The sequence below is a fragment of the Podarcis erhardii genome (genome assembly GCF_964252035.2).
Source record: "Podarcis erhardii genome assembly, chromosome: 12".
NCBI lineage: Eukaryota > Metazoa > Chordata > Lepidosauria > Squamata > Lacertidae > Podarcis > Podarcis erhardii.
The window spans coordinates 52,644,149-52,656,883 of record NC_138513.1 but is presented as its reverse complement, the minus strand read 5'-3'; the positions used below and the strand labels follow the sequence as shown (position 1 = coordinate 52,656,883).

At 44.9% G+C, this 12,735-nt stretch overlaps 1 protein-coding gene across 2 annotated transcripts in view; it reads left to right on the top strand.

Moving 5' to 3' along the window:
• Positions 1-12,735, top strand: part of ADCY1 (adenylate cyclase 1) — a 225,285-nt gene that overhangs the window by 83,718 nt on the left and 128,832 nt on the right. For both annotated transcript variants that reach the window (XR_014161498.1, XM_081881792.1), the window contains exon 2: positions 12,181-12,330. Coding sequence is in view for 1 of the 2 variants with exons in the window: in XM_081881792.1 (XP_081737918.1) it covers positions 12,181-12,330 (150 nt within the window). In the remaining variant the exon portion in view is untranslated. The remainder of the gene's footprint in view (positions 1-12,180; positions 12,331-12,735) is intronic.

Below are 12,735 nucleotides of genomic sequence, written 5' to 3'. Positions count from 1 at the left end.
GCCTGTAAGTTGCTGCCGGAGTGCATAGAGGCTTTGGGATTATGTGAACATTGACACAGAGTATTTTAAACTCGGTATCACTAGACAGCTGGACCACTGGAATTCTGGGAGGAGAGATACAATTTCCTCTGCTTTCACATTTACACTTGTTGAGACACCAAGAGACTCTCCATCTTCGCTTCTTCTATTAACTCTGATAGCTGTTTGGGAATAGATAGCATATCCTTGTATTTGTTATTTCTTTTATCCAAGAACTGTTTAAGATATTCAGTAAAATTACTATTCATCAGTTTATTTGCTCACCCTGCTATATTCCATGAAATGAGGTTAATATTCCTAAACCCCGAATTCACAGCATCTGTTCAATCTTCATTCTGCCACCCAGGTGCTTTCAGGCCACTGGCTCTCTCCCCCCTGTACAATCCTATCCCACAGGGGGAGTTTCCCTATAAGCAGATGTGTACTTTTTTACTCTGCCTTCTGTTTCTTGCCTTCCTCAACCTAAAAACCTTGTCTCTATTCCAAATCGAAACAGGCATAGGATTGTTTACACATATTCCTTTAAGGTTTAAGTTTAACTTCTATTAGTTGACATTCCCATGATGTCAGCTGAACATCACAGTCAACTCTGTTCTCTGCTGCTAATACCTTGGTAGAATTTATTTGTACAGGATCCCTCCCTTCATCGCTGTCAGCCTTAAATTTCCTGACTGACCTGTCACTCCCCCAGGGACTCTTTGGGTGAGACATTCCTCGGGTTGTCTTCTTGTTTCATTTTATCATATTCCGCCTCACCCAGAGCATTCATATGATCAATAATTTTAAAGAGCAGGTTAACATTCACCCTGCCATCCTTCTTGCATTGCTGTCTCTGAGCTTTACCCTGACCTTTCTTACTACCTCTCTTAGAAGAGGTTACTCTGAACTGTGATTCCTTGGCTGGTCCATCCTCTTCTGCAGATGGCAGAGATTCTCTTCCCCATTCTGACCTTCCCAACTCTGACCTTACAGTCCTTGCAAGTAGGTTTTCCTGCAAATGACTGCGGCACAGCTGGGCCATCCACTAAGGAGACTATATCTGGAACTAGCTCAACAGGATTCACACCCATACTCAACAACAATTTTAAGTTAATCAAATTTAATCAAATTCATCATCCCTGTCAGCCCTAGGGACCTTTTTCTTCTTTTGGGTGGGTGAAATCTCTAAGTGGGGGCAAGCTCTCCTACGACTGGATTAAGCATTTTCTTTATTTCAACCACCAGTTCTTTAATTTCCAGAATAATGCCATTTACTTGTCTGGTACCTCTCTCATAATTAGATGGAGAATGGTAATCTCACATTAGCTGCTTGGTAGGAAAAGTCATTCTAACCCTCTCCTTAATAGAGCCATCCCTATGAAGTGTCTGCTGGGAAAACCTCCAGCACTTTCTTCTCCATTCGGCTCTGCTTTTGACAAAGATTCCCATTTAAGGCGGGGGGTGAGTGGGATGAAAAAACTTCAATTTTCATTTTGCCAAAATCCTCATCCAAACAACTATTTAAGCAACTACATGGCAAAAGTTGCTCACTGTTCAAAACTATGGTTGCGTAGTGTGTACATCCATGAGAGATGAAAATGTATGTTCAGTGGGGAATTCTGCCATTGGTTGGGAAGTGCAGAGGAGCACAGAAGAGCCTTGCCTCCCACATGCTCAGCCCAGCCCAGCTGAGAAGCGGCATTGCACAGTTTATATATATATATATATATATTGTGGGGCTCTATGAATTGTGACTTGCTGCTACTTTTGTTGATTATAGTTTAGTAATGATTTATTGTAATATTTGAGCATTATTTTCTGTTTATTATTTGCTGATAGAATAGTACACAATAATGTTATTCTTTCTCTCTCATTAAATTTATAGTTACAGATAGGTAGCCGTGTTGGTCTGCCATAGTCAAAACAAAACAAATTCCTTCCAGTAGCACCTTAAAGACCAACTAAGTCAGTTCTTGGTTTGAGCTTTCGTGTGCATGCACACTTCTTCAGATACAGTGTATCTGAAGAAGTGTGCATGCACACGAAAGCTCATACCAAGAACTGACTTAGTTGGTCTTTAAGGTGCTACTGGATTAAATTTATATACCACTCTTCATCTGAGGATCACAGTGCAGTTTCCAGTATAATGCACAAAACAATAACCCCCAATAGTCTATTACTTTTATTATAAACAATTTGTTTATTTTAAATTCATATTTTTATTATGACTTGTTTGTATTGGATCAGATTGTTATAAGAAGTGTGTTCTTGGGTTGCAGATCTTGTTGTTTCTTAAGCTTGTAGCCACCTTCTGTAAGGAATGGCGGTATACAAATTAGCAGTGAAATGAAATGAAATGAAATGAAAGCAGTTAAGGTGGCAAGCAGTTGGTACAAGAAAGAGCTTGTTATGAGCAGAGAGACAAGAGCAACCACTTAACTGCACTCCTAGGTCTTGAAGGCTATGTGCCAGCAAATATAAAAAGTAGGGTGAAGATCCATTAAACATTCAGAGCAGTGAAGCTGACCTGGATATGCCATCACCTAGTTTATTCAAAATGTACTTCTCCCATGTAAGGTTGAGGTGTGGAAAAACAGAACAAAACTATTCCACAATTTGAACTTGAAGTGCATTATGCTAATGCATCCCTCCTCCCAGTTATGTCACCAAGAAATCCCACCCACCCAATATCTGAAGGAATTTTGCACTGAAGAAATATTCTTTTATTAGAAGAATAAGGAGACAAATGAACAGATAAATGTTTGCAGTGCTTTTAAACATTCATTAATTAAAATACGGAGAATCTGCCTGACTCATAAAAAAGAAGGGCAAGCCTGACAGCTGAGCCAGCAGTTATGGTTTGGCTGAGCCAGCATTTGAGCTTCCCAAGAGAAATAATTCTCAGACCAACTAAACAGCAGATGCTACCAGAATATCAAGGAAAGTGTTTGTGCTTCCGGACCCTGGAAAGCCAAACACAGCTGGTATTTCCTCACTTTTTACTAAAATCTATACTGAAATGTAATTTTTAAGGGAGTTGGAACCCCTATATGGAGTACATGTGTAGAGGCTGCTGCATCAGGCCAGAGGCTCATCTAGAACAGCATCCTGTTCTCACAATAGACAAACAGATGATGAGAATTGCAATTTAACACCTGCCCTTCACTCTAAGGTCCCAGGGCAGATGACAGTGATTAAAACACAACGTTAATATTTAAACACAGTATTACCACAACAGTAAAACAATTTAAAAGCACTTAAAATTACAACTCAGAATCCAAACACAAGTGCCCTCTCCCCTCCTGTGATTTCCTGTTCAAAGGAATGGCTGTGTCTGACTTGAGAGGCAGAGCAGAGCCATCCTGGCAGCAGCCTGCAGTGGCTCTCCTCCCTGGATCTGCCTGATCCACTTGTAAAAGCATCTCTGCTGGTGACCATGGCTGCCTCCTGTGGGGGGAAAGATAACATTAGTACTTTCTTTGATCTTTTGCCCTGAATCCTCCAACATTCAGCTCCATTAAATGTCCACGACTTCTAGTATTATGAGAAAAGAAAAACTCCCTCCACTTTCTCCATGTCAGGCATAATTTTATAAACTTTCCTCTTCCTTGCCTTTACTCTAAACTAAAAAGTACCAAACTCTGCAACCTTTATTCATCAAGGGAGCTACTCCATCCTTTAGTCGAGAGTCCTGCATTGCAACGGGCTGGGCTAGATGACCCTTGGGACCCCTCCAGCTCTATGATTCTCTGATTCTATTACTGTGACTGTGTGGCAGATATGACCTAGCAGGCATTGCTGAAACCTGGGATGAGACTCATCCATGGAAGGCTGGAAGGTGGCTGACTGGAGGGGGTCGTGAAGCAAAGCTCCCCTGCCCCTGCCCTGCCAATGCCACTACCGATCCTCAGGAGGGGGTGGAGTTGCGGGCTCACGACCCCTCCCGCACTCCCGCGGGGCTGAGGTCAGCCTCGCGGGATTACAGGGTTTCCCCAGTCACCCCCCACGTTCCGGCGAGGCTGGGGTCAGCCTCGCGCGATTCAGGGATTCCCCAGTCACACCCCCGCGCGCCAGCCAATCGGCTGGCGGCAGGGGCGGGCCTCCTAGAGGCCACATAAGGTCGGGGCAGCCACCGGCTCGCCCCTTTTCTCCCTGGCAGCGAGCTCGAATTCCCACCCACCCACCCTTTAGGTTCTGCCATCGACCTTGCTATGGGCTTCGGCCGGTTGCCGTTTGGGGCCAGGTAGGAATTTTTTCCCATTTGGCTAATTGGCTGGTTCGTGAGCCACTTGGTTTTTCGCCTACCTCGTAGCAAATTCGTCACAACTTTCCCGGTTTTAGCGGTAGGCATTGGCCGGGGTATTGTCATGCAAATGAGGTCGGGGGGGAGGAGCGCCATCACCTCCCCCAATGATTGAAGGGTAGTTCGTTAAAGGACTCCGAGGGGCGACGCCTCGTCCGAAACCTACGGAGGCTAGGGCCTAAAGCGCGCCCCCGAGCGGTAACCCCTCGGGGAGCGCCTAGGGATACGCATCTCAGGTAGCTCCCCCTGTTGGTGTTTAACCCTTCCCGGTTAGACCGGATAGTCGGTTAGGGGCCAATGCCTAAAGCCAATACCTCTCTTACCTGTAATCAATAAAGTTGTGGCCATTTTCGCCCATTAACTTAAATTCTTGTGTCCTGTGTCTTTATTCTTTACACCTGTGGGGGGGGAGGGAATAGCCACGCAAAGTGTTTCATTTCTACACTGCATGACACAGTGTTTCAGATTTTAAGAAAAATAGCCATTATTCATCAGATTAATAACAAAGCTAAGCAAGTGAGAAGTTAAAATGTACTGGATCTGAAGGCAATAAAACATACTTTCAAGTTGTCATTTGCGATCCCTTCAGATATCTTCATCTACCTTTTATGCTTGAATACAGAAAAAACAGCTAGCTGTATTTATGGCTTTGTGGTTGCTAAAAGGTCAGAGTGCACAATGCATACAGAAGTGGAAATGAACATATAATTGTGTAATCCCCATAAAACCTGAACAGAATTATAGAAATAATCAGTGTGCTTAAACTTTGATCTCTGTTGAAATGAAAATGAAAGGAGAATTTTAAAATTCCATTGTTGCATCTAGCAATTGTTGTATTGCTATATTTACCGTATTTTTCGCTCTATAAGATGCACCAGACCACAAGACACACCTAGTTTTGGGAGGAGGAAAACTGGAAAAAAATATTCTGAATCTCAGAAGCCAGAACAGCAAGAGGGATCGCTACGCAGTGAAAGCAGCAATCCCTCTTGCTGTTCTGGCTCCTGGGATAGCTGCGCAGCCGGCACTCGCTCCATAAGACGCACACACATTTCCCCTTGCTTTTTAGGAGGGAAAAAGTGAGTCTTATAGAGCAAAAAATATGGTATGTTATTGTTGTATACCACTCTGAGCACTGCCATTGGAGACTACAGGAGAGGGCTGGACCCCTTCAACTAAAGCAGCACCTTCCAGTTGGGGGGACAACACCGATTAACAAATAGGATGTTGCTGCTAGACATCTGAAGGCAGCCCTGTATAAGGAAGCTTTTTAAGGAATAATGTTGTTATATATCTTGGAAGCTGCCCAGAGTGGCAACTCAGTCAGATGGGTGGGGTACAAAAAAAGAATATTATTATTATTTCAGGTTTCAGGTTATTTCTTGCTGAAGCAACATCCGAGCTCTGTGCAGGCAAGGCATGGCCCAAACCATGCCTTGCCTCACCATAGAATAGGAAAATGAAACGGCTGTGACCCTAAATGCTTTGGTCATAGTGAAACTTTAGAAACTTGCACTCCCCCCACTCCTCTCCTCAGAATGGGTGATGTTAGCATTGCATCCCTTCCTCTGTTCCTTGAATCACAGTATCATATTATCATTGCCCTTCCATGGCCCAATTAACTCATGAGAGGATTGTCCCTGTAGATGAGGGCTGCCTCATCCTCGAACCCAGACCACGGCCACCCCATGGGGCACCCAACTAGTGCCCGGGTGTCAACTTGCATGTTTCTGTTCTGGTTCTCATGAGCTCCATCTGGCCCCAAAAGGAAGGGAGTAGCTTATACATGCCTTAAGCAGACCGCAATTAGATTTAATTGAAAATAATACTGTCATTCAGACTGTGCTTAGAAATAACTGAACCTAGTCCTATATTTCTCTTTATTGTGAAGTATCATATTTTAACTACAGTACAGCAAAAGTTCTTGGACACGGCTTCTGTCCAGTTCTGTTTTTGGGTTCAGGAGTAAGCTGTGTCCCCTCTGCTGAAATCTCTTTGCTGCCATGCAAATCCTGCCACGGCTCTCCTGGTAAAATCTCCTTGCATTGACCCCAAGAGCCCAATATACTTATTAATGTGCAGCTTCAGCAGCTGCATCATATCCAAGTGCAGGACTGGAAGGTTGTTTAGAAACCAGAACTAATTTTAGTCTCATATTCTGGAATTTATTTATGTATTTCAAAATAACATTTTCCAGAGTATAATGCACTCTAATTATAGCCTGCGATAGCAAATAGCTCCTTATGCTGCACTCCTCAGGTAATGCAGCTGAAGGAATTAGCTCATTATGCTAACTGGGATAAAGCCAGAGGAGATTATAAACTCTCTATAGAGCATGTCTTGAAAGGAATAGAAAAAGCAATGCAGTTGAGAAGTGAAGTGCCTATCTGCTCCCCACATAAAAATCCGCTTTGGATTTGGATTTTAATTATGATAAAATATGAGGTATAATGCAGGTTTCTTGTTAAAGCTCTTTATTCAGATTTGAAAGCCATGTGGGGAAAAATTCCCTTTGATGTCAGCTTCTTTGAGGTGTATCTTTTTAGAAATGTTTTTTGTTATTTGCAGACACACATACAGTTGTGGCGTCCTCTCTACTACATTTCTCTGCTTATCTGTCTCTAGAGGTCTGCTTACCCCCTTTTAGGGGTGCGGCTGGTTTGCGGGACAGACAGTGCCCCCCTCCCAGTGATGTAGAGCTGTGTGGCAGGCTCTGATTCCTGCCAGAGTGTGAGCTTTGGCTTGCGCTCCTGGCTTGAAATCCTGCTCTGCGCAGCATGCCAAATTGGCCAATGTCAGGCTGGCACAAAGGTTGGGGGGGGGGGGGCTAGAGGAAATAATCAGGCTTCCCTCAAATCTGCTCCCAGGGGATTTAAAGCAGCCCACGCCAGCCTTCGACACCCAGCTCTTCTTCGTTGGATCAGCCCACCCACCCACTCCTGTAATTTGGCATTGACTCATTGAATTGACCTTTCTATGGCTGCGGTGGTCACCATATTTTAGGGGCTGGGTAGGAATTTGCCTATCAGGCAAATTGGCTATGAGCTGAGCATTTTGCCTACCTTGTAGCAATTGTCACAACTTTGGCAGTTGGGTAACCTTAGCGTTGGTTGGAGGGGGGTGGGTTGTACTCTCACTTTCCCCTCCAGAAATAGGGTATCCTGTTAAAGGGATCCATGGTGGAGTTGCTTCTGTCCATTTGCCCAGATGGGGGGCTTGGATCTCAATGCTCCTAGGGGTGGCGATCCCCCTATCTGATGTAAGTCATAGGAATCTCCACTGCTGGGTTCACTCTGATGTCATTTTCAGTAAGCCCAGAAATTAGAATGCTCACCCAATGTATGTGCCAAACCACTTCATCCGCAGTCAGTTAAGTTGCAGCCTGATACATTCTTGGTGACGGCGACGGGGGAGGGATGACACTATAAAAAATGCACAATGTAAAAACGCAGATCCCAGACTCTCCAAGTGGCCTGGGGGGAGTGAATCATAGAATCATAGAATCATAGAATCATAGAATCATAGAGTTGGAAGAGACCACAAGGGCCATCGAGTCGAACCCCCTACCAAGCAGGAAACACCATCAGAGCACTCCTGACATATGGTTGTCAAGCCTCTGCTTAAAGACCTCCAAAGAAGGAGACTCCACCACACTCCTTGGCAGCAAATTCCACTGTCAAACAGCTCTTACTGTCAGGAAGTTCTTCCTAATGTTTAGGTGGAATCTTTTTTCTTGTAGTTTGGAACCATTGCTCCGTGTCCGCTTCTCTGGAGCAGCAGAAAACAACCTTTCTCCCTCCTCTATGTGACATCCTTTTATATATTTGAAAATGGCTATCATATCACCCCTTAACCTCCTCTTCTCCAGGCTAAACATGCCCAGCTCCCTTAGCCGTTCCTCATAAGGCATCGTTTCCAGGCCTTTGACCATTTTGGTTGCCCTCCTCTGGACACGTTCCAGTTTGTCAGTGTCCTTCTTGAACTGTGGTGCCCAGAACTGGACACAGTACTCCAGGTGAGGTCTGACCAGAGCAGAATACAGTGGCACTATTACTTCCCTTGATCTAGATGCTATACTCCTATTGATGCAGCCCAGAATTGCATTGGCTTTTTTAGCTGCCGCGTCACACTGTTGGCTCATGTCAAGTTTGTGGTCAACGTTTTCACATGTACTGCTCTCAAGCCAGGTGTCACCCATCTTGTATTTGTGCCTCTCATTTTTTTTGCCCAAGTGCAATACTTTACATTTCTCCCTGTTAAAATTCATCTTGTTTGTTTTGGCCCAGTTCTCTAATCTGTCAAGGTCGTTTTGAAGTGTGATCCTGTCCTCTGGGGTGTTAGCCACCTCTCCCAGTTTGGTGTCATCTGCAAATTTGATCAGGATGCCCTTGAGTCCATCATCCAAGTCGTTGATAAAGATGTTGAATAAGACCGGGCCCAAGACAGAACCCTGTGGCACCCCACTAGATACTCTTCTCCAGGATGAAGAGGAACCATTGATGAACACCCTTTGGGTTTGGTCAGTCAGCCAGTTACAAATCCACTGAGTGGTAGCATAGTCAAGTCCGCATTTTACCAGCTTCTTTACAAGAATATCATGGGGCACCTTGTCAAATGCCTTGCTGAAATCAAGGTAGGCTACATCCACTGCGTTCCCTTCATCTACCAGGCTTGTAATTCTGTCAAAAAACGAGATCAGGTTAGTCTGACATGACTTATTTTTCAGAAATCCATGCTGACTATTGGTGATCACAGCATTCCTTTCTGGGTGCTCACAGAAGGTTTGCTTAATGATCTGCTCCAGAATCTTCCCTGGTATTGATGTCAGACTGACTGGGCGGTAATTATTTGGGTCCTCTCTTTTCCCCTTTTTGAAAATAGGGACAACATTTGCCCTCCTCCAGTCTGCCGGGACTTCGCCTGTTCTCCAGGAATTCTCAAAGATGACTGCCAGTGGTTCTGAGATCACATCTGCCAGTTCTTTTAATACTCTTGGATGCAGTTCATCTGGCCCTGGAGACTTGAATACATCTAAACTAGCCAAGTATTCTTGTACTATCTCCTTAGTTATTCTGGGCTGTGTTTCCTCTGCTGAATCATTTGCTTCAAATTCTTCAGGTCGGGCATTGTTTTCCTTATCGGAGAAGACTGAGGCAAAGAAGGCATTGAGGAGTTCAGCCCTTTCTGTGTCCCCTGTTTGCATTTCACCATCTTCTCCTCTGAGTGACCCCACGGTTTCTTTGTTTTTCCTTTTGCTACGAACATACCCATAAAAGCCTTTTTTGTTGATTTTAACCTCTCTAGCAAGCCTGAGTTCATTCTGTGCTTTAGTTTTTCTGACTTTGTGTCTACACGTGCTGGCTATTTGTTTGAATTCCTCTTTGGTGGTTTCCCCCCTTTTCCACTTTTTGTACACATCCTTTCTAAATCTTAACTCAGTTAAAAGTTCTTTAGATAGCCACCCTGGCTTCTTTAGGCACCTTCCATGTTTCCGTCTCATTGGTATTGCCTGAAGTTGTGCTTTTACTATCTCCCTCTTAACAAACTCCCAGCCATCATGAACTCCCTTTCCTTTTAGTATTACTGTCCATGGGCTCTCACCCAGCACTTCCCTAAGTTTTATGAAGTCGGCTTTCTTAAAGTCAAGAAATTGAGTCCTAGTATGCTTGGCTGCTCCTTTCCGCTGTATAGTAAACTTCAGAAGAGCATGATCACTCGCGCCTAATGATCCTTCCACTTCTACCCCACTAACCAGGTCATCAACATTGGTTAGGACCAGATCTAAAATGGCTGTTCCTCTTGTTGCTTCTCCCACTTTCTGGACAACGAAGTTGTCTGCAAGGCCAGTGAGGAATCTGTTTGACCTTATGCTCTTGGCTGAGTTTGACATCCAGCAAATATCCGGGTAATTGAAGTCCCCCATTACTACTATCTCCCTTCCTTTTGCCTGCTTGGCCATCTGTTCCAGGAAGGCATCATCTATGTCCTCTGTTTGGCTTGGGGATCTATAGTAAACTCCCACAATGAGGTCCCACAATGAGGTCCCTGTTATCAATTGATAGACTCCTACCTTCAGGAGCACTGTCTCCCTCTCCCACATTAGTCAGTTTAAAGCCCTCCTGATGAGGTTTCTGAGATTTTTGGCAAAAACATTCCTCCCAGCCGTTGTGAGGTGCAGCCCATTGCTTGCCAGAAGTCCATCTTCAAGAAACTGCAGTCCGTGATCTAAGAATCCAAACCGTTCCTGTTTACACCATTTGCGAAGCCAGCTGTTCACTTCCACTATTTTTCCCTCTCTCCCTGGGCCACGTCGTTCAACTGGGAGGACAATTTGTGCATTTAATTGCTTCAATTTCCTGCCCAGAGCCTCGTAGTCTCTTTTGATCTTCTGGAGGCTATTGCTTGCAGTGTCATTGGTTCCCACATGAACCAAGAGGAAGGGGTATTTGTCAGTGGGTTTTATGATTCCTTGCAGTCCTTCAGTTACATCTTGCCCCGGGGAGACAGCACACTTCCCAAGACATCTTGTCAGGCCCACAGATCACTGCTTCTGTTCCCCTCAGTAGGGAATCCCCTATCACCACTACACGCCTCCTCTTAGGTTTGGTCGGGGTTCTTCCGTGATCTGTCCGTTCCAAGGTCGCCTGCACATTCCCTGACGACTGACTTTGCTGCTCGTCTTCATATACCTGATCGACTGTAATGAGGGACAGATCCTCAAATGAAGTCTGCTCTTCGTCTTCCATGCTAGGGGAGAGAACCTCAAAGCGATTGTGTATTTCTAAACAATCAGAGCGAACCCTGGGCCTCCTACTCCTTTGAGTCACGTTTCTCCATATATCTGGCTCCTGTGTTGGCGAACTAGCCTCCTTCTCAGGGGAGTCCCCTGTCTCCTCCTTTTTGGAGACGGTGTGCTCTGTTGCTTCCAAGAAGAGCTCCAGCTCTCTAATTCTTTGGAGCGTAGACACACGTTCCTCCAGTTGCTGGACTTTGTCTTTTAAGAGGGCAATCAACATGCAATTGCTGCAGGTAAAGCTGCCTGCAACCTTTGGCAAGATGGCAAACATTGTGCAGGAACCGCAGGCGACTGCAGCTGTTCCCTCACTCTCCATCTTGAGAACGTGTCGTTGGGGCTGGCTACAGCGGTCCTCCATCATAAGAAGCGTGCAGACAGGACAAATAACTCACCCCCCCCAAAAAAACCCTAGGTCTCCCCCAACAAACGTTTGAGACTAGCTCCCCTAAATCTAAGAGATGGATCAAACTGCGCGCGCCTCCCACAGCTAATCACCTGCCTCAACAGAAACCCTGCCCCCTCTGACCTTTGCACAGGGAGAGCAGCTAATCAGCCACAAGAAACACACACACAATAAAACCCCTTTTGCTCCTTCTTCAGCTGCTGGTGTCAGAAGGATTCCATGCGCCTTTTGATCTCAGCCTCCTCACACAACCCCAGCCCCCAAGCCATTTCGTGACACTGGGATCAGCTTGGGGCTGGTGTGTGGTGTCCCTTCAGTGGCAGGGGCTGGGCTGGCACATGGTGGGCTCCTTTTGCCCCCTGCACCTTGGGTACGGTTAAAGCATGCTCTGCCACTGCCCACATGCAATCACTGGAATCTCCAGTAAAAAGGGCTCGCAATGGCTGGGGAAACTCCTGGGAACCTGACAAAGTGCCGTCAGTCGAGGAAGACAAGTGTGAACTGGATGGAGCAGTGATCTGACCCAGCAGCAAGACAGATTTACTGCAAAATAATACTGTGAAAATAAACTGGATTTTAGTCAGAATGTTGATTGATAGTGATATGTGAGAGTGTCTGAATTATAATATATCTATTTTGTCCCCTTCTTTTCTCTTACAGCTTGTGGCCAATGCTATCCTTTTTGTCAGTGTAAATTTGTATGGGGTCTTTGTGAGGATTTTGACAGAGAGGGCACAAAGAAAGGCATTCCTTCAGGCCAGGAACTGCATAGAGGACAGGCTGAAGCTGGAGGATGAAAATGAAAAACAGGTCAGTTGAAATGTGTTTTTGTTTCCCCCCTTGTCTTTCTTTGGCATCACATTGGCATATATCCTGTAGGACAAGAGTCTGATCTGTAAGGAAAAGCATCTAATTGCAAAGTATATTTTCATTTGCAGAGCGCAGTTGCCCCGCTCTTTATTTGTTATCAACAATGAAAACACAGCAGGCATATTTAGCATAAGCTCCAGATAAAGCAGAGAAATGGGAGAATCTTCTGTTGGCCTCAAGTAAGATAACACTTAACCCAAAATGCAAATTATATTTTAATTTGTAAATTAGATTTCAGAGTCATGCTTCTTCTTGCCTTCTCTTTACTAGCATTGGTGTGTGTGTGTGTGTGTGTGTGTATGTATGTGTATGTATGTGTGTGTGTGTATATATATATATATATAT